Source organism: Odontomachus brunneus, unplaced genomic scaffold (genome assembly GCF_010583005.1).
Source record: "Odontomachus brunneus isolate Ranch 3 - 2012 unplaced genomic scaffold, Obru_v1 Obru_scaffold_214, whole genome shotgun sequence".
Taxonomy (NCBI): domain Eukaryota; kingdom Metazoa; phylum Arthropoda; class Insecta; order Hymenoptera; family Formicidae; genus Odontomachus; species Odontomachus brunneus.
Genome location: NW_022639664.1, coordinates 28,447 through 50,240, shown reverse-complemented (window position 1 = coordinate 50,240; position 21,794 = coordinate 28,447). Strand labels below are relative to the sequence as shown.

At 39.3% G+C, this 21,794-nt stretch overlaps 2 protein-coding genes and 1 long non-coding RNA gene across 3 annotated transcripts; 2 read left to right on the top strand and 1 right to left on the bottom strand.

Moving 5' to 3' along the window:
- The first annotated feature begins 2,209 nt into the window (after positions 1-2,209).
- On the top strand, positions 2,210-6,221 carry LOC116852307 (bifunctional purine biosynthesis protein PURH). The gene is made up of 6 exons (XM_032832509.1): positions 2,210-2,384; positions 2,843-3,046; positions 3,482-4,262; positions 4,697-5,089; positions 5,469-5,733; positions 5,867-6,221. The coding sequence occupies exons 1-6, from the start codon at positions 2,366-2,368 to the stop codon at positions 5,984-5,986; spliced, it is 1,782 nt and encodes a 593-aa protein (XP_032688400.1). The 5' UTR covers positions 2,210-2,365; the 3' UTR covers positions 5,987-6,221.
- Positions 6,222-6,385: 164 nt separating this feature from the next.
- Positions 6,386-11,147, top strand: LOC116852306 (nuclear pore complex protein Nup85). Its single transcript, XM_032832508.1, has 9 exons — positions 6,386-6,973; positions 7,316-7,421; positions 7,533-7,877; positions 8,037-8,416; positions 8,493-8,812; positions 9,655-9,872; positions 9,957-10,175; positions 10,252-10,351; positions 10,663-11,147. Exons 1-9 carry the CDS (start codon positions 6,944-6,946, stop codon positions 10,871-10,873), a joined length of 1,929 nt encoding a protein of 642 aa, XP_032688399.1. The 5' UTR covers positions 6,386-6,943; the 3' UTR covers positions 10,874-11,147.
- LOC116852310 lies at positions 10,174-11,684 on the bottom strand. Its single transcript, XR_004379743.1, has 3 exons — positions 11,383-11,684; positions 10,695-10,869; positions 10,174-10,363 (listed from the first exon to the last, which is right to left on the bottom strand). It is a non-coding gene; the product is annotated as an uncharacterized LOC116852310 (long non-coding RNA).
- Positions 11,685-21,794: the final 10,110 nt, after the last annotated feature.

Here is a 21,794-nt window from a genome sequence, read left to right as displayed (position 1 = left end):
ATATATATATATATATATATATATATATATATATATATATATATTCCAGTAAATCCGCGCGGTCCTTTAGAAGTATACATGTCTGTGAGCTGCACGCCTGGTAGTTGCATGAATGTTCCGCCGCTGCATTCACGTAAACAACTAGGCGCGCAGCTCACAGACGTGTATACATTTAAAAAACAGCACGGATTTACTGGAATTTATTAAAGAATATCTGTCTCGTTAAGTATCAAAGACAAAAATGGATTCAAGACTTTTCGATTCAATTTTTCATAAGAAATAACGCTATGTGCTTCGTAGGCAAAGGTAAAGAAACACCCTGTATATATAATATTTATATACTTGACTTTTTTCCATCTTACTACCCTGAATCCTGAATATATCGTGCATGTGAATCCAGAAAGTACCGCACAAGATTGTAGCTAATCAACCAATTGAACGAACTTTGTTACTTTGTTCTAAGAATTCTTAGAACATTCTTAGGATATCTATTGAACATTTGTGCTATATATAGCCCGTCTTATAAATGCATTATCTGTCAACAAAAAAATGTTATCATATCCCGCCAAAAAGAACAAATATCCATAAATAAAAGTAAGAAGAAAACAAAAGTTACGAGACATGTTTCGTTAGCTACTGTTCAAAAGCGTGACATAAAACGTTAACCGCTTTTCAAAGTCGAATATCTTGTTTGAATTAAAATTGCCAAAAGGATTGCGTTATGCAATCGATTGTAAGATTCTTGTTCACTTCAAGAAGATAATCGATTATTCGACATTTATTCGGATTAATCAGAATTCGTCCTGTTTCTTCGATATAGAATCTGAAAAATTCGAGTCCGTTCTGTTAAATTAAATTCGTTATCTGGCGGGAAAATCGCGCTCGCTACATATTTCATACGAAACGCATAAAAAATGCATCATGGTTGACCGCACTAACAAACGTTAGTTCGAAGAGCCAACCTAAGTTGAACAAGTCAAGCTTTTTTTTCTACGTCTATTGTAAACAAGACTATAATCTAAAGAGGAAGTAGCGAATCACGAAACACTTACTTTATCCAGACTGTGATCACTTTTCGTTCACATTATTAAGCAGAAGAGGAACAGTGAGAGAGAAAGTACGTATGCGTGTAAGATACTCTTATCTTTCAGTCTGCTTAGATCAATCAATATAATCTATTTAAAGAAGATAAGAAGCTTTAAATACACCTACAGAATATCCCAAAACCACCGTTCGTACGATATCTATTAATATTGATAGATCAAAACACATGATGGCGCTTGTTTCTCGCACGAAACTTGCGAAATATTTGACATAATAATAAGGAAAATCTTGCTCTTCGAAAACTACAATTGCACCATGCGCAATTATTATCTGTCGCAGTGGAATAGAATAATCGTGTGCAAGATAAATTATATAAATTCCAGTTACTTATATATCATAGATAGTTTAGGAATAATCTATAAATGTGTATATATTCTATGAATATTCTTTACAAATGTTTATATGTTCCATGAATGTATTAAAAATACAATAATATGCTAATAGTACGTTCATAGTATATTTGAATGACACAACTATAAATGTGTTACGAATTGCATAAGATATTTATAAAATATAAGTTAATCATTAACTGTTACAATTATAAAGAAGTAATTTGAGTACTTCATTTTTTTTTCTTTTTTTTTTAATACGTTTCATTACTAAGCTATAATAAATGCATATTACTATTTGGAATTTGTGAAAAATTTTCCAATTATGTAAATATATTACACATGCGTAATTAGTGAACTTTATAAGTGTTCTAAAAATATTTTTTTTTATTATAAATATATGAATCTCTATGTATTGTACGTATATTTATAGAATATTCGATTCAAATACTCTATAATTAAGAGCACTTGTATTTCGTAAGAATATTCATAGAATATTTTGTACGTTATTTGTGTTCTTCTATTCGTCCATGTCACGTTTGCATTTTATTTTGTTGCATGTTTGTATCGTTGTCCACAGGAATAATACGTCGAGATTATTTGAAAGGACAATATCGGCGGTGATAATTTGTAGTGGCAATCATCTCGAATATGTTACGCTTATATCTTTTAGAAGATAACATTTGACCAACAATCGGCAGTTGTTGCAAGATGTTTTCGACACGTCTTGCCTCTTATCGTGTATGTGTGCCCCGCTGGACATGTGTAGACGTATCGTCCGATATAAAAGCACGTTTCCGCAGCAAATATCCTCTCTTTGCTCCTCGATCAGGCACACATACGGCTTGTCTGTGAAAACGTTGCTGCCCGATTTCTTTTAGAACGTACAAATTAGTGCACTGACATCCTTCAACTGGAATTAAAGACCAAAAATGTCAGGAAAAAAATTAGGTGAGATATATGATAGTGCCAATAAAGCCAATAAAGCTAATGGAGCGAGAATAAAGGACGTTTTAACCTTTAATTGGTCGTCGTGTGATGCCGCTAACGATCGACCAGTTCGTTCGATCTGTATTTTACTGTTTCCTCAGGTGTTAATAAAACATTGATGTTTGATTTGTATCTCGTTTATTAGTAACTTAGATTTAAATCACATTTTACCGTCGAATGCGTAATTACTCGTGAAGTTGAATTTTAAAAACTGATTTTTCAATAGTAGTTTAAACTTAAATTTTAGTTATTTTAAGTAGTCTAAACTTAAATTTAAGTTTAAATTATTGAAAAATCAGTCCTAAATCATGTAAACATTGGTGTTAATTTTTTATATGGAATACTGATAATAATTTGAATTTTTATCAATAATCAGCAAGAATATATGGAATGCTTATATAATTCTACTTTATTTTTAGCACTTCTGAGTGTGTCTGACAAGACCAACTTGTTACCATTGGCAAAAAAACTACATGAATTTGGATTAACACTAATCGCCTCTGGAGGTACCGCACAGACATTGAGAAATGCTAATCTACCTGTGCGAGATGTTTCTGAGGTCACAGGAGCACCTGAGATGCTTGGTGGACGTGTGAAGACTCTTCACCCTGCTGTTCACGCTGGTAAAAATGAATTGATCATATTTACATTTCTGGATTTCTACATTATATTACATTTTTATATTTTATGACACACACATATTGGTAAAACTGAATTTATCATTTTTACCTTATTAAATTATTAGTAACATAACATCAATATTACAATTTCCTGCTCAACAATGTAAATGCAATATAATATGAATGTTATGTAACAGTTACATTGTTGAATGGGAAATTATAACATTGATTAATGTTACTGTTAGTTGGTGTTTACTGGATATAGTCTATGTATGCATTCTTATCCAGATAACATAAAACGTTCCAGAATCATACTGAATATCCAGAATGTCTCAAAGAATGTTTTAAAATATGCTGAGAATATCAGGACGTTTTATGCTATCAGAATATATTCTTATACTTTTACATCTTATGATTTTATGTAATACCATTATATAGGTATCCTTGCTAGATCGATTATTTCCGACATGAAGGACCTTCAGAGTCAGAATTACGATCTTATTGAAGTGGTGGTTTGCAATTTGTATCCTTTCGTACATACCGTCTCGAAACCCGGTGTGGCAGTTGAGGATGCAATAGAGAACATCGATATCGGCGGAGTAACTCTGCTACGTGCTGCGGCAAAGAATCATGCCAGAGTTACGGTCATCTGTGACCCGAACGATTACGATAAGGTCATCAATGAGATGGACACCACGGAGGACAGGAACACTTCCCTGGAGACTAGACAAACTTTGGCCCTGAAAGCGTTCACTCACACTGCTGAGTACGATGACGCTATTTCGGATTACTTTCGCAAGCAGTACAGCGCCGGGGTGTCCCAGCTCACTCTTCGTTACGGCATGAATCCGCATCAGAAGCCCGCGCAGATATTCACCACTCTGGAGAAGCTGCCGTTGACTGTGTTGAACGGATCGCCCGGTTTCATCAATCTGTGCGACGCGTTGAACGGCTATCAACTCGTCAAGGAATTGAAGTTCGCGTTGAATTTGCCCGCGGCGACTTCTTTCAAGCATGTCAGCCCGGCTGGAGCTGCCGTCAGCATTCCCTTGGATCGCACGCAAGCGAAACTGTGCCAAGTCGATGATCTCTTTGAACAGCTTACGCCGTTGGCGACTGCCTACGCTCGTGCACGCGGCGCCGATCGTATGTCTAGTTTCGGCGACTTCATTGCTTTGTCCGAGCCGTGCGACGTTATAACAGCCAAAATTATATCACGGTACGTAACGTTCAATGTTACACGATTACATGTTACAAGATCACAGTTGTTCTATATACAGAGTGAATCACCTAACATTAGATTCTAAAATATCTGTTGTTTTTTATATTAGAGGAAAATATGCAAAAGTAACTAATTGTATAGTTGCAAGGGTTGGCTGATCACAATATTTATCCTTTCCATTCACACAATTTTTTCTTCACATATTATCTTCCAATATAAAGAACAATAGAGATATTTTAGAATCTAATGTTAAGTAACTCTTATCCTATATATTTTTATATTTAATTTATATTAATATTATATTAGTTTATATATCAGTTATATTTTAGAATATAGATGAATTAAACTTCAATTTAATAATATATTGTATTTGCATATATATTATATACTTATGTATAAAATATATAACATATTCTCTTTTATTACTTTAGAGAAGTCTCTGATGGTATCATAGCGCCTGCTTATTCGGAAGAAGCCCTTGAGATATTGAAGAAGAAGAAGAACGGCTCGTATTGTGTACTTCAGATTGATCCTTCTTATGTGCCATCTCCAGTAGAGCGCAAGATCCTGTATGGTCTGGCGATGGAGCAAAAGCGTAACGACGCGCTAATCGATAAGGGGACGTTCGATAACATCGTGACAAAGAAGACGAAGATTCTGTCGGAAAATGCCATCCGCGACATGATCGTGGCTACTATCACTGTGAAGTATACGCAGAGTAATTCTGTCTGTTACGCGAAGGATGGGCAGGTGATCGGAACCGGTGCCGGGCAGCAATCTCGAATTCATTGTACAAGGCTTGCAGGCGATAAGGCTGATAACTGGTTCGTTGTTTTTTTTTTAACCATCAGTGTGCAATATAAGGTCTGTGAGACCCGAGCAAATATTCAATCGCTCATAAACTTTCGTAAAGGGTCCGGGAAAATTTTAAAATAATGCAAATCTATTCGCAGATTTTGATTTTATTGTGCTGTTATCTTGTAACTAAGACTTTTCTATATCTCTGAAAAAATGTGTTCAAAAATATTGATTTTCGACGAAGTCATAGTAAAGTTATAGCAACTCAAAGTTGCTGAGGTCTAACAAACCCAGATTGTATAAAAAAATATGATTGTGTACGCGAAGGGTTAATTATATATATTTAAAAAAGTTTTAATTGATAAGAAAATAATATCAATTACTTTATTACTGTGTGTATTACAGGTGGCTTCGTCAACATCCAAAAGTGACTGGAATGAAATTTAAGAAAGGTGTAAAAAGAGCGGAAATCTCTAATGCTATCGATAATTACGTAAACGGAACTATAGGAAAGGATATGGACACGTCCATATGGGCTGCAATGTACGAGGAAGTTCCTGCAAAATTGTCGGAAAGTGAGAGACTCGAATGGCTGAAGAAATTGGATAACGTTGCTCTGAGCAGTGATGCCTTCTTCCCGTTCAGAGATAACGTTGATCGAGCTAGACTCGTACGTACAGTGTTATCTTCACTTTACTAGTCTTGTGTAATAAATTGGATGTGATAAGTTGTTTCATCCATTTATTCTCCTAAGTAGAAAGTTGCTTTATTATATTGTAACGCTTTTTTTCTTTTTGTTGCAGAGTGGTGTTAGATATATTGCAAGTCCAGCTGGATCTACGAACGACGAAGTAGTAATCGAAGCTTGTAACGAGCATGATATTGTGCTGGTTCATACTGGTTTCCGATTATTCCATCATTAGACGTAAAACAGATTTGAGAGATATGTTTGATCATTATTTTTCTACGAATAGAAACTTATTCGACGATTACTATTTCCCCTCTATGGATATATTTAGTCAAAAGATGTCTTCCAATTAACTTCGATCTGAGAAGACTGAATATTTTTTTATCTGAATCTTATTTCCTTTTTTAACATTTATCAAGTTTGATATGCAGTTCCCTATATATAATATAGTTCATAAACGTGTTTACGTATATGTGCATTCGTTTATTATTGCAATATTTATCCAAGCTCCTACCCCAGAATGCCTTGATTTTATCTTTATTTTTTTTATTAAGAGGTTAACGCATTTATGTACATGATTTATCTTTGACGTATTTTTACATAACTAAGTCGATAAACATTTACTTGCATAAATTGACGTTTTTATTAGGCCGGTTCTATATTGTAATATCACAAGAAAATTAATTGTGATTGGTTAATTTTCGTGTAACCTTGCAGTTAATGTAGAACCAGCCTTAAACAATGTGAATAGTTTTTATTAATTTTCTCATTTTGTTTTAAATATTTCGAGACAGAGAAAAGTGAAAACGATACTTACAAATTTGAATCTTGGCTGATCCAACTGTATAGACCAATCAGATCACGAGTTACTAACGTTGCGAATCCTATTGCAGGATTCACACCGCGTCCGATGCCCGATGTACGACATCCGATACCCAATAAAAGAATAGCTTCCCAATGGAGAATTGAATTCTATATTAGAAAGTTGTTTTCCTATTGGATATCGAAGTCGTACGTCGACATCGGACGCGGTGTGAATCCTGCAACTGTTTCGTACATGTAAATTTGCCTTGTTCATAATCTTTACCGCGCGCCGCTGAGAATACTGTGCTACTGTTTTTATTTATAAGAAGAATATTTATAATTACGATAAAATAATAATCGCATAATTAATATCGTGACTTGGATAATTATGGATGAAGTTGACAACGCTCAAATCATTGTTAGTGAAGTATACATGTGTAAAATTATTGATGACAGAAACTGTCAAAATTTATAAAAATTACGTACTATGTGTATCTTCACCAAAAAATAAAATAATTTTATTTTATAATCTAGCTAGTTTTAATGTATTTATTAAAATAATGTCTACAATTGGTATTTTACGCTACTTATAAATTTATTTATAATATTCATCTTTGATAATTATATCAATGTATTTCAATATTTAAATTTCAAGTTTTCATCAAATATTTAGTGATAACAGAAATTCATAAAAAAACTAAAAAACTTTATTCTCTTTTTATACTTATTGATGATTTTATATGTACTTTAAATTTTGCAGGTTATAGCAGATGATGTTTGCAGAAGAGCAGGTATCACAACAACTTGGATTAACAGTAATAGATTTGGGATACATGCATACAAACATGTGAATGAATGTTCACAAGGTTAGCAAATAATTTGTATACAAATCCTTTACTTATACTGAAATCCTATATATTATTTGAATACAAATAAAAAGAGGATTATATTATTTCACTGTGTAACATTTTTTTCAGATACCAAAAGTCAATTTGCACCCTGTGATGCCAGAGTACATTTTCTAAGGCCAGAAGTAATATTATTTTCACCTCTTTTACGTAAATTGGTTAATGAAAGCAATGGAGTTTTCCTATCGGTTCAAAAAGTCAAGTCTTCCTCTGGTGACAGAAGACCAGAACTTCTTAAATACAGTAAACAATACAGGTCTATTTTGAGAGCTTGTGTGGAAAATCTACAAGATATTCTACCCAAAGAACCATTATCAGAAGTAAAAATTACTCTAGAAAATTTTCTGACCATATTTTACCAAGTAGAATGTATCTGGCACTTGACAGAAATTCTTTATGTTGACACAGTACCAGGTATATTGAGATAGATTATATATACATACAATGCATAATTCACAAAATATACAAACAATTAAGCATCAATCTTGCTTTAAAAGTGTGTAAACAATCAAATTAGACAATAAATGAAACTATTGTGTTTCTTCAATCTTGTTCATCCTATTCTTTTTATAGGTGACGTTGTACTGCCACAGTTATTAGAATGGATCAGTTTTCATTTTCCCTCGAGAGAACTTGCGGCATCAAAGATTATGTCACAGAAAACCGTCGGCGCCGATTTAGAGAACTCAAATTTCTGGGAAGTTGTAATAGGCTGTGCATTCCATGGCAAATTAAATTCAGTTTGCCGTCTTCTAGCTATGCACAGCAAAGCAGACCATTCGGCATTCATTACTGCGGATAATATCATCAGATGTATGCCGGTGTACAACGTGTACGGTGGATATTCCGTGAATGAGTTTATTATGCGATGGAAACACTGGCAAATGGATCTCTGCTCCAATCTAGATTCAAATTGCTTTGTTATAGATAGTAACTTGGAGATGCTTATGAAGGTCAGTAAAAAATAATATTGTAGCTCGTGCAGTTCTTTATTTTGTATAAAGAGTAATACTTTATCTTCTTTCACAGTTGATAGCAGGAGATGAATCGATATTGTGGGAATTTTCTACGTATACAGAAGCATGGTACGAATTATTAGCGGCAAAATTATTCTATTCGGCGCCTTGCTGCAAGCAGCAAGAACTTTCACGTTACGCGAACAATATCGCCGAGAGGTGGCAAGCAAACAGGCATTTGGACCGCATGATTCTCGCTCTAATGGAAAACGATCTGCATCAAGTCATCAAGGAGATACAATACATGAATGATAATGGTTGGTTTGCGGCTCATCTGATGGATCTCTTGTACAAGTGTGGGAAATTGACTATTCTGAATAAGGAGAAGGTTAAGTGAGTATAAATGCTGGTAAATTTAAGTATTTCAATCAAATATTAGATCACTATGCAAAAAACGGTGTACATCAACAGTAATATTATTAATACCATGTATTACTTAGCAATATTATTGACAAATGTAAATTACCTTATTTAAAATTGCTGAAAATAATTGTTTCCAACATGTGACAAAACACATTAATCATTTTGCTATTAATTTTGTTAGTTTGAAATAAAAAACGTTAATAACATTATTTTCATTTTGTGAAAACAAATGTTATCGACAAAAGTTTCTTTGGTAACATGCTGATTTTGTCACCAATATTGTCAAAAACATCATTTCTGTAACCCATAACTTGGCAGTCTAAATTAAATGATATTTAAAGCAAATGTTATTAGTAGAAAATTGAACTAGATATATTAGCAACACTGTTAGTAATAAAGGTTTTATCTGGACTAATTGTACTATAAAAATTATCAAATTTATGTATAGTAAATTTGCTAATAATAATGTCATTAACTTTTTAAAGCTTTCCAACATTGTTGAAAACATTTGAGAATATTCTTATTATTAATAACATTGCTATTAGTAATTTAATTATAGCAATAAGCAGTAAGTAGTTTTTTAACTTTGTCGGTGACATTTATTTTCCATATTGTTTAAAGCACATTTTGTCATAAACATTAAGCAAGTCATTCTCTAAAATACACATGTTTTTGCTAAAAACATTTTTATTATTAGTTTTTTGCTATTAACATTGTTACTACCATTTTTTTGGTGTAAATTAGTCTTAACATTTGTTGAATTTCTCGTCTTAAAAATTTGCTTCTCATGGGGATTACGTTAATTTTTACAGCATGACCGAGAAGTTACACGAATCCCTCGTATTAGAGTACGGCACCACACTGATGGGGCATCGTTCGTTGTGGCAATGCGGCACGAGTTATTTAGTGCATTGTCCCGTGCAAGGTATGGCAAGGCTAGAGATTTTGTTACAGTCTTTACCGACCGGCGCGGAAGCGAGAATCAACAAGATCATTGACATCGCGCAAGACAACAACATGCCCCACGTTGGTAAAATTCGATTTCAATTTAGTTGTACGTTAATTTAACTCGAATGATTGATGCCACGATCATTTAGAACCGCGTCTTTCTCAGTTACCAGCATATGCAAGATTCAGGGAATGAAGAGTATAAGGCAAGGCAGACTAGGCAATGCTCTCACTTGGGCGCTCAAAGCACATGATGGCAATTTCACTACATATATCGCGGATGAATTTCTCAAACATTACGCAGAACATGGAAAATTGGAGTGTCGGGATCTGCTGGAGAACTTGGGCTCTTGCATGCTCGCTAGCGATAGACTCACGTTTTTAGGTAAACGATCGATGCAACAACAAACGAAATTGTCTGATGCGAGTAACGACTTGTCTAACGATTTTATTATATTTAGGGAAATACTGCGAGTTTCATCAGATGTACGGAATCGGCGAGTTTCGAGAAGCAGCGAGTTTATTAGTATCCCTTTTGGTCTCAAATCTGACGCCAAAATAGTAAGTTGTGATCTGCAAAAAATATTATAATACTTCCTTATTTACAATAATAGATACAAAATGATAACATTACAGATTTACCCAGAATTTTAATCTAAATTAATGTAATTAATTAAATTAAATCAATAACCACGTTCAGCAGAAAAAGCTGCTTTGCAACTGTTGTAAAATTCGTGGATCTGATTGGCGTGTGCTCTTAATTTTGGCTGAATCTAAGAGCGTATACCAATCAGATTTACAAATTTTCAAAAAGTTACGAAGCAGTTCTCTCTAAATGCAATTTATGATTTTTAACGTAAATTCTTCCTCAGTTTTTGGTCTATTCTTCTGACGGATGCTATACCACTGTTGGAAGCCAAAGATGTGATCTTCTCCTCTAACGACTGCTACGAGTTGCTACGTTGCGTGGAAGCTCACGGCGACGATCCCAAATTTCAAGACAAGATCTCAATCTTCCGATTAGGCATCGCACGGAATCTGGCGCGAGCTCTCAGCTTAGAAGGTTGCCAGGCTGAGCACTAATATTGTTCATCATTGTTCTAACTTTTACTTTCCACTATATAGAGCAACATTAATATCTTTTTCTGAATAAATAAAATTGTTAAGACTGTTAAGACCAGTTTATATACAAAAAATGGCAGTAACAATGTTAATGGCAAAAAGCTAATAACAAAAATGTTTTTAGCAAAACTATGTTCTCTGGAAAATGACTTAATGATTATAAAAAAATATGCTTTTAACTATATAAATGTTATAATAATGTGGAAAATAAATGTTACTGACAAAATTAGAAGAACTATTGACCATTATTAAATTGCTAATAGCAATGTTATCAATAAAAATGATATTTTCAAATTTATTTTAATTATTTTGATGACATCTTTTAAATCATCAATGTTTTAGTTATCCCTGGTCTACATTCAATGATTTAAGATTTAAGGGTATGCTGGACATGAAAACTTTACCGACACTGACTTTTTTTCTGCAGAGTTTACATCTCGTTACGGTAATTGTTCAGAAGAGCTACTCACCTCCGATTTTAATAAAAGAGGATTCAATCGACGCGTTTTTACTTAAAATGAAGGAATCCGGCCGAAAAAAACGTCGCTCTGCCCCGCGAGCCGAGATATTAAGTGTTAAAGTTCACGCCTTAACAGGTTAGAAAACTTGTTAAACTGATGATACAGTCCTGCACTGTGGTCATGTGCGCATGCGTATGTAACCACAACGTTTATGCATGCCAAATAACTTTTTCCTCTGACAAAATCGTCGCTCTCTACTGCGAAGCGTGGTATTAATAGACAAAGTTGAGGGCGTTAGGTTAGAAAATCTGTCATACCATCTATTTCTAGCTATGTAACTGGGGGGTTTCGCCCCCCAGACCCCCTATTACGGGGGGGTGAGGGCTGTAGTCTTTTGTAAGAAATTGGCTGCGTTCAGAAAACATAGCTAATCAGTGAGCGGTCAGTGATTATTGGTCCTTACTGTTAGATCTCTAACTTTAGACAAATTATATTGACGAATTGCTCAACTGTTGTGCAACTGTTGAGTTCGCTGAACGTACCTATTCACTCTTTAGCTTAAGTACAAGAGACTATAGTTCCCCCCCGTGATAGGGGGGTCTGGGGGGCGAAGCCCCCCAGTTACATAGCTAGAGATAGATGACAGATTTTCTAACCTAGCACGCCCTCAACTTTGTCTATTAATATCTCGCTTCGCAGTAGAGAGCAACGATTTTGCCAGAGGAAAAAGTTATTTGGCATGCAAAAACGCGTCGATTAAGTCTATTTTCATCGAAATCGGAGGTGATGCCGCTAAACTAAATAATTACTAGAAAATTTATTAACTTTCTTGGGAATTAAAAGTTTATTCTCTGCTATAATTGAAGTTAAAACTTACCTCCATCGCCCTTATACACACACACACACACACATGTTTAACCTGGTTAGGTTTAACTAAAAACACCATGCTACATTAAAGAATAATTTAAGAAACCTACTGTCATTTTAAATTTCGCATACTGTGTGCTAGAAGCATGCGTGTGGTCACGTACGCATGCGCACATGACCACAGTGCAGGACCGTATCATCCGTTTGACAAGTTTTCTAACCTGTTAAGGCGTGAACTTTAACACTTAATATCTCGGCTCGCGGGGCAGAGCGACGCTTTTTTTCGGCCGGATTTGTTTATTTTAAGTAAAAACGCGTCGATTGAGTCCTCTTTTATTAAAATCGGAGGTGAAGTAGCTCTTCTGAACAATTATCCTCGTTACTTGCACAGAATTACAAATGTTTTTGCACAACAAAAGTACATGCAAAAATTAATTGGAACATTGTTCAATATGTGAAAACGAAAAAAATATTTCTAATATTAAATTTTGAGATGTCAGTTAATGCAATATTTGTTAAATACAAAAATTCTACAGGTTGCACATACCGAAACTGTGGATCCAATCAAAAAAATTTTAACGATCATTATTATACTTTCAGAATTAGTTTAGATGCCAAAAAAGATACGAAAAATTTGTAGAGAAATTTATAACAATATGCGGCTAGATATTCCAACAAATATGATAAAGTAGAGCAGAAAATTAGTTCACGAATATTTTTACAATGGGCGCTGTACTTTCTTCGCACATTTCACAACGTTAGAATTAGAGGGTGCTTTCCAATTGCTTAACACATCTTGACACACATGTACACAAAACCAGTTTATTGGTCACATATTATCTAATATATCTTGTAAGATAATATGCAACCAATAAATTGGTTTTGTGTGACACAGTGTACGCAACTGGAAAGCACCCAGAGAGAAGAAGGAGAGAGGTCATGGGTCGGTTTTAGCCATAGACCCTAGCAAACACAGAATATAACTGCTATATAACATAGAAATAACGCATAATATAATGGGTGTATATCAGTTGGACACGGGGCAATTGGACACAGTCCAATCACAAGTCGCTGTTCCAAGGGACCCTACAAATGTCTCTAATCACACGGTGCTGTGATTGGCTGTGTCCAAATGCATTGTGTCCAAGTGCACCGCTCCTGTGGCGTTTATATCCACTAGGTGGATATAAACTCGCTCAGATTTAATAATACTCAAAAAATAATCTTTATTCGTTGCCACCGTGAAGTACAAAGAGACTCCCGACTCCTTCAAAGCTAACTAACTATCAAAGAAAATAATTCCCCAGAGCGGGGAATTAGTGTCCTGGTTTCTTCCTAACGGGTGTGAACACATTTGTCAGCGAGTGCATGGTAGCGTTCTAGTTGGTTGCGTTGGAACCTGATTGTCCGCTCCTGTAAGGTTGCCACAGTACTCCCCCTTGAGTGGCTTGGTAGTTTATCAAGTCACGAAGGTAACGCGTCGGGGTTCCGGATGTTGTATCTCGCTTGTTGTTTGCGACGTCCCTGGGGTTAGTTCTGGCTCGTGTGGTGCTATTTCTAAGAAAACTGGCTTCAATCTGTCGATATAGGTGTCTTGTGGTTGGCCTTTGTAATTGATCCTGTAAACAAATTTGTTAAGTTTTCTAATAATTGGGAATGGACCTTCGTATGGCTGGTCGAAAGGTCTTCTATGTTTGTCGACTCGTACGAAGACATGAGAGCTGTCTTCTAATTCCTTGTAGATGAATGATTTGGTTCTCGTGTGATGAGCGGTGGGTACCGGTCGGACTTTCTTCATGAATTCCCTGAATTTTTCAGCGAACATTTGTGGGCAGCCCGTTGATTCTATGTCTGAGAAATATTCTCTTGGGATGCGTAATGTCGTACCATATACAAGTTCGGCCACTGATGCCTTGATATCCTCCTTGTAGCTCGTTCGTAGACCCAGTAAGACAGTTGGGAGGACTTCGGTCCATTCTTGGTTTACTGCGTGGCATCTCAATGCAGTTTTAAGAGAATGGTGCCATCTTTCCACCATACCATTAGATTGTGGATGGTAAGTGGTTGTTTGTATTCTGTCCGCGCCAACTAGTTTAATGAATGCGTCGAATACTGCAGCTTCGAATTGGCTGCCTCTGTCAGTTGTTATCACAGCTGGGGAGCCGAATCGTGTTATCCAGGTTTCAAAAAACGCTGCGACGATAGTGTTTGCGTTTGTGTCAGGGATAGGAACAGCCTCAGGCCATCTGGTGTAGCGGTCGATCATGGTCAAACAATATTTTTGTCCTTTAGAAGATGGTAATGGTCCGATTATATCGAGGTGTACGTGATAAAAGCGGTCTTCTGGAATCTCGATATGTTCCGGAGTGTGCTTGTTGTGTCGTTGTATTTTCGAACGTTGACATGGGAGGCACGTTCTGACCCATGACGCAACATCTTTGTTGATGCTCGGCCAGATGAACCTTCTCAGGATCAGTTTCCTAGTTGCTTTGGTTCCAGGGTGTGACATCCTGTGGACAATATTCAAGATTCTTTTGCGTAGTGTGGCTGGAACATAAATTCTAATATTATCGGAGACGTCACAGTAGATTGACGCATTAGAATCATCTAGTCGCAATTCTTTTAAGTTGAGTGAAGCTGGGTTGACTAGTAGTCTTTTTAGTTCCTCGTCCTCGTGTTGCTCTCTGGCTAATTCTTCCGTGGTGACAATGACTGGCATCTCAATTCGATTCTCGATAATGTATCTGCGACAATGTTGTCTTTTCCCGCCATGTGTTCGAATTTAGTGATGAATTGGCTAATGAAGTTAAGTTGTCGTTGTTGCCTAGGTGATGCCTTTTCCGGTTTTTGTTGGAGTGCGTATGTTTGAGGTTTTTGGTCAGTGCGAATTGTTAAGTCACGGCCTTCGATCATGTATCTAAAATGTTTGATTGCTTCATAGACTGTGAGTAATTCCCGGTCGTAGGTGCTATAGTTGGTTTGTGTGTTGGTAAGTTTGCGTGAGAAAAATCCTAACGGCGTTCTCTGACCGTTACGCTCTTGTTCCAGAACTGCTCCTATTGCGAAATCCGATGCATCAGTGGTGAGAATCAGTGGTGCATCTTCTGCTGGATGGGCTAGCAATGTTGCGTTAGCCAATTGTGTTTTGCAGTCGTTAAATGCTTTGGTAGTTGCTTCGCTCCATTGGACGGGTCGTTTATCTTTTTTCTTGCTGTTTAGCGTTACTGCATGTAAGGGTGCTTGTATATGCGCTGCTGTAGGTAAGAATCGGCGATAAAAGTTAATCATACCCAGGAATCTCCGTAATTCCTCGATAGTCTTCGGTTTAGGAAATTGTAAAATAGAATGTACTCGTTCTTCTAAAGGCTTAGTTCTCTCTGCCGAAATAGAACAGCCTAGATATTGTACTTTTTCTAACCCAAATTTACACTTATCTAAGTTAATACTGAGTCCATACTCTCGTAATCTTTGGAATACGTTTCGCAAGTGGCGTTTGTGATCATCGACTGTCTTAGAAGCTATGAGGATGTCGTCAATGTAACAAAAACATCCCTCTAGACCTCTAAGGGCCAAGTTGATGTATCGTTGAAATGTTTGAGCTGCGTTTTTCAAGCCGAATGGCATTATGTTAAATTCGTACAACCCAAAAGGAGTAATGGCAGTCTTTTCTCTATCCTCCTGAGCCATCGGGATTTGGTGATAAGCTCTCGTTAGGTCGAGCGTAGAAAAAATTGTGCAGTCTCGTAATTTATGTGCGAAATCGTGGAGATGTGGTATAGGATACTTATCTGATATAGTGATTTTGTTCAGACGTCTATAATCACCACAGATACGCCACTCTCCGTTCTTATTCTTGACTAGATGTAGTGCGCTTGCCCATGGATCTTCGCGTGGCCTGCAATCGCCGGCTTGGATCCATTTGTTTATCTGCTTCTGTGTGTATTTGTACCGACCTGGTGATAATCGCCTTAGCTTGTCTGCTACTGGTGCGCCTCGTGTGAGGATTCGGTGTTCGACGTGGTGTTTAACTATCTTCTTCTCCGCCGGTTTGGTAATATCGATAAATTCTCGAAGTATTAGGTTGTATTCCGTGTTCTGCTTTGAGATCAATATAGACTGCACGTTTCTGCAAACAATTTTGCCTTCTGCGTTTAGGTTCTGCGGTAGTGATATTGTCTACCAATCGTCGGTTTCGAAGATCGACTATTAGGTTGTACTTGTATAAAAAATCTGCACCTAATATGGGTTGAGTGACGTTTGCTACAGTGAACTGCCAGATAAATTGGCGTCGTAATCCTAAATTAAGTTCGAGTGTACGTAAGCCATAAGTGCGGATTACCGAACCGTTTGTGGCGTATAGGTGTTGCTTAGGCTTGTCCTGATGTCGTCGGCTCCAGGTTTTTGGTAGTACGGATACGTCCAAACCTGTATCGACTAGGAAAGATGCTCTAGATATTTTGTCCTGAATGAGGAGGCGTACTTGACTGGTAGTGCCGATAGCAGTCGCCTCTGTTTGCTTCGGCTGGTCTAGTTTCCCTGCTTTTCGGCAGTTTTTTTCCAGGCGTATGGCAACAGACAATGGCGGGCTGACTCTCCGAACCTGGAATGGTAGTAGCATATTTGAGTGCGTGAAGTTTCTTTAGTAGATTCGCCAAAATCTTTGGATCGAGATCTAGATTGTCTTTTTCCTCGTTGAAATCGAGTTTGGTATGGTGATCGTCGGGTACTCCTTGCTAAACTCAACTGTTGGACCTGCACCTTGAGTTCTTCTAGTTGTTCCTCTATGGATTTGGTTCCCATTGGCTTCTCAAAGCTAGCAGTTTCTAGTTGAGTCGCGGCGATCTGTGGCTTAATGACTTCCAATATGCGATCTGCCTGTAGTGCTAGTACGTTGAGGTCTTCCACTGAGCTAATGGCTAATATGCCACGTGCGCTTTCTGGTAGTTGCTCTAGAAAGAGGCTGCGAATGACAGAATCTGAACATTGTCCTCCTGCTAAGTTTCGGAGGCGTTGTAAAAAATGTGACTGTTTTTCATCCGTTATCTCTTGACCTCGTAATAATTTTCTCAATTTAGCCTCTCGCGACTCGCCGAAAGCTTCAATCGCCTTTTAATAGTTTCGTATTTGCCGTTTACGGGGGGATTCGATACGATATCGGCGACGAAAGGAACGGTCGCGGGATCGAAGTTAGCGAACACGTGACGGTACTTAGTGTCGTCGCTTGTAATGCGATGTAAAGCGAATGTAGCTTCTACTACCTGAAACCAGTGGCCAGGCATCTCACGCCAAAGCGGTTGTGGTAGGGCGATGACCTTGGTGCTGTTCACCCATGCGTCTCCCGAATTGTAACCTGACGTTCCCGGATGCATATGCGGGGCCGGCGTCCTTTGGTCGACGGGTTCTAAGAGTGCCGATGCTCCATCCAACGAAATGCCTGGTGTTGGATGTCCAGGTTCTCTCGTTGATTCCGAGGCGCCGGTCGTACCACGTGGCGGTGAGTGATACATTGTCCGACTTTTTGGTCTTCGCGAGCAAATGCTAATGGATCACGTTCCTCACTTACTCCAAGTGATCACGTCGGGGGTCACCACTCCTGTGGCGTTTACATACACTAGGTAATAAACTCGCTCAGATTTAATAATACTCAAAAAATAATCTTTATTCGTTGCCACCGTGAAGTACAAAGAGACTCCCGACTCCTTCAAAGCTAACTAACTATTAAAGAAAATAATTCCCGAGAGCGGGGAATTAGTGTCCTGGTTTCTTCCTAACGGGTGTGAACACATTTGTCAGCGAGTGCATGATAGCGTTCTAGTCTAGTCTAGTCTAGTTGGTTGCGTTGGAACCTGATTGTAAGCTCCTGTAAGGTTGCCACACTCCCTAATATAATAGCTGTTATACTCTATTAACATCGATGTTATATAACTTAATTTCATAATTTTAATATAATTGTGTTATATACGTATTATATTGCTTTTTTATTAGCTGGCAATGACATTATAACAGTAATATAATTAATATAATAAGTAACATAACAAATATTATATAAATGTAATATTGCTTTTATATAACACTCAATATATAATTACAATTTAATATTAAGTTATATAATTTTTATAAAATACAGTTATATAATTTTTATAAAATTGTATATAACTGTTAGAAAATTATTATATTGGCATTGTTATTTGCTAACATTTGTTAACATTTGTGTTTATGACAAAATTATGGAAAATTAAATGTTAAAAGTATTGTAATGCGCACGTGATGTGAAGATAAAAGATAAATATAGATTTCATTATAAGTATAGATATTATTTCTCGTATGTTTTCAGAATATATTGTGACCGCGATTCTCGCCATGTGATCCACCGCGCGCGTCGATCCATGTACCACAAGCGCGCGGTACCCGCGAGGAATAGCGGCAAACATTGTAGCAACTCGCGGTCGAGCACGGGAACAATCGTACGATTAATCGCAATTTCTCTCAAAAAATCTTCGACGTCGTCATTGAGGCGGTCCCCAGAAAATTTCAATTCTCATTTTTGTAAGAGGTTGTACAGGCTTTCCGTAATTGCGGCCTCCGCCCCCGTCGGACGGCCGCCCGCGGCCTGCGCCCGATCTCTTACCAATCGCGTCGATCGCGGAAGCGCGTCGTCGCAAGTCTCGTCTCGACCGACTGCTCCCTCCTCCGCGGCCCTAGGCCGTCCGCCCAATACGTGAGGAACGCTGGTTTGCGCGAAAAAGTCGGCAGCAGTTGTGAGGGGACCGGGTGTAGGAGGCCCCTGTTCCGCGAGACCCGTCTCGTAACGGAGCAACCGCTGCCGCAGGGTGGGCAAAATGCCGTCCGTACTCAAATTCCGCGTGACGAGCTCACTTCGCACTTGCTCTAAGCCTAACGAAGCCACCCACCCATCTAAATCACCGTCTCTTAGCATTTTCTCTTTTTTAACGGTCGCTATGTTGGTCCTAATATTCTGCCGATAAGTCGACAGCCGAGCCTATGAGTCGTAACACTCAAATTCCCGATTGCAAGCAAAGATAGACAATCACTCCTAACGACCTATCCTACCAGTCCTGATGACGGCTGAACGCACTCGCAGAGGAGCCCAAGTCTCCTGTCAACACGGCAACCAGCGGCCGCGCACGAGGAACCGAACAATCACGATATAAATATTGGCTTCAAGGCGCGACGAAACCACGTATATCGTCCGTCTAACACTAACTTTACGCTCTCCTGGCCTTCACTCACCCGCGAGTGTACACACGAGACGAAATTCCTAACTTGCTTCTCTATTCATCTTACATTACGCACAATAACACACGCGACACGGGACGAATTTCTTAACGCGCTCCTGTACTCATCGCACAGCACGTACAATAATACACGCGAACACGGGACGATGATCTCACGCGACGTTATATTCAGCGAGAGCGTGAATGCTAACGCGGTACGAGGATCGTATCGGCAACCGACAACAGTGTCTAAGCACCGCGAACGCGGGATGAAAAACCATCCGCCGGCGAACGACAGCGAGCCGCGACACGTAAACACGCGCCACACTTTGCCTCTCGCGCCCCATGCCGACCGGCACTCCCGAGTTCCTCGCGCCTCCCCGCTCGCGATATCCCTCGCGCGCCCTTAAGCTCTCGCCCGCTCACGGGCCCTTCCTGCAAGAAGCGGGTTAGTGTACAACATAACCAATCAATATAAATTTACACAATAAATATGAATTTACAATAATCGCCAAAAGGACACACACACACATACACACCTATTTCTCCTCCTTGCTCTCTCATCGTGTCGCTACGATTATCATTACGTTCATTCGCGAAGGTCCCACGTTGGGCGCCAATTTTGTGACCGCGATTAGCTATACGCGAGAATACGGCCAAACTTCGTCTCCACCGTTGCGGCGACGGCCGAGCTTGCCGGCAGCTCTCACAAAAAAGATATCTGACTCGGTAGAGCTGCGGGGTTCGGGTGTCGACACGCGACCTTCGTTCGTGCGACATAGGAGGAACAGGCGCCAGAATCGGAGGAATCATAAATAACCACACGCTGTATTTAACAACAAAAAAAAGAAACAACGAAAGAACAAGGCGGGACTCCGAGTCGGATGTATATCAGTTGGACACGGGGCAATTGGACACAGTCCAATCACAAGTCGCTGTTCCAAGGGACCCTACAAATGTCTCTAATCATACTGTGATTGACTATGTCCAAATGCATTGTGTCCAAGTGCACCGCTCCCGTCGCGAGCGCGTACAGTTCGTCAAGGGTGGCGAAGAACCCTTCCGGTTGCGGTTCGGAAAGCGACAGCAACCATCCCGATCTTTAGGTACCCGGGTGCTGAACGACAGGCGGAGGACGGCTCATCAAATTTTCCCCTCACTGGGCTCGCTCCCGTTCTCGTCCTCGCTCTCGGTCGCCTCCTCGCCGAGCTGGGTCGTCGCTTGGTCGCTCGCTCGTTCTCTCGTTCGCTCGTTCGCACAGGAATCGCAGGGTTCGCCGAAGGGCTCGCGTCGCTTGCTATCCGCACAGTGACGAATTTTCCGCGAGCGCGAGGCTCCTTCGGCTCGCGGTCTTAGCCGCCGATCGCCGCTAAGTCCTATTGGTCCTGCGGAAGTGTACGGCTCTAGCGCGGGCGCCTTACAGGGCCCGCGCGACACCGCCGAATTCTCTATTTCTTGACGACGGGATCCTGTGCCCGACGGTATCCTTGACTTGCGTGGTCGCACAGGTGGCTGCCGAAAGTTCTTGGTGTCCCAGGGCGTCCCCCGGAATCTGGTCCTTAATGTTCAGCCCTTCCTTGCGACTCGCGGCAAGTTAGTCGAGGTCCCCGTCGTTTATGTTAGCGAGGGGTGGATCCTGCCCCATTTGGCTCGTCGCTCGCTCCAGGTCCGCCGTCGCTCCATGTCGATAGAGGTACCCTGTCGCACTCGCCGAAAACCGAACACACAAATAAAACAAGAAAATTACAAACACGCGATCTCGCACGCAAAGGCGTGCGAGAGTAAATTCTTCGCCGCCGCCCTTCCCGCGGGAGAAGGGGGCGCGAGCACAGCTCTCCTCGTCTCCCAGTCTCTCAGATATTAATTCGGTGACGGCGAAACCGCCACGTCACAATATATGTAATATAATAAAGATGTATAAAATCTCTTATAGTACACTCAATTCCGTTGATACTATACCATTTCCCAGATCGATAGTCACTAAAAAGTTTTGACCAGCCGTATCCGTTTCTAGCTGATCGTTTTTCATGACTGTTGATTTGGGGAATGGTATAGCATCAACGCAACTGAGTGTACACGCACCGGCGTTAATGCCGTCCGAATATCCGTGTGACTCGCACACGATAACGCGTCACTCATGCACTGCTGCGTGTAGGTGAGCCAGGAGCAGCACGGAGTGGCGGAGGGAGCTAGCGGTATACGATCGTCGGACGCTTGGAGAGGGAATAGTGGTGGGAGTCGCGGCGATCTTCCATCCTCTATCGCAAACGTAAGAACGAGAGAAATAGCATTATAAGACGTCTGGACAGAAATGCCGTC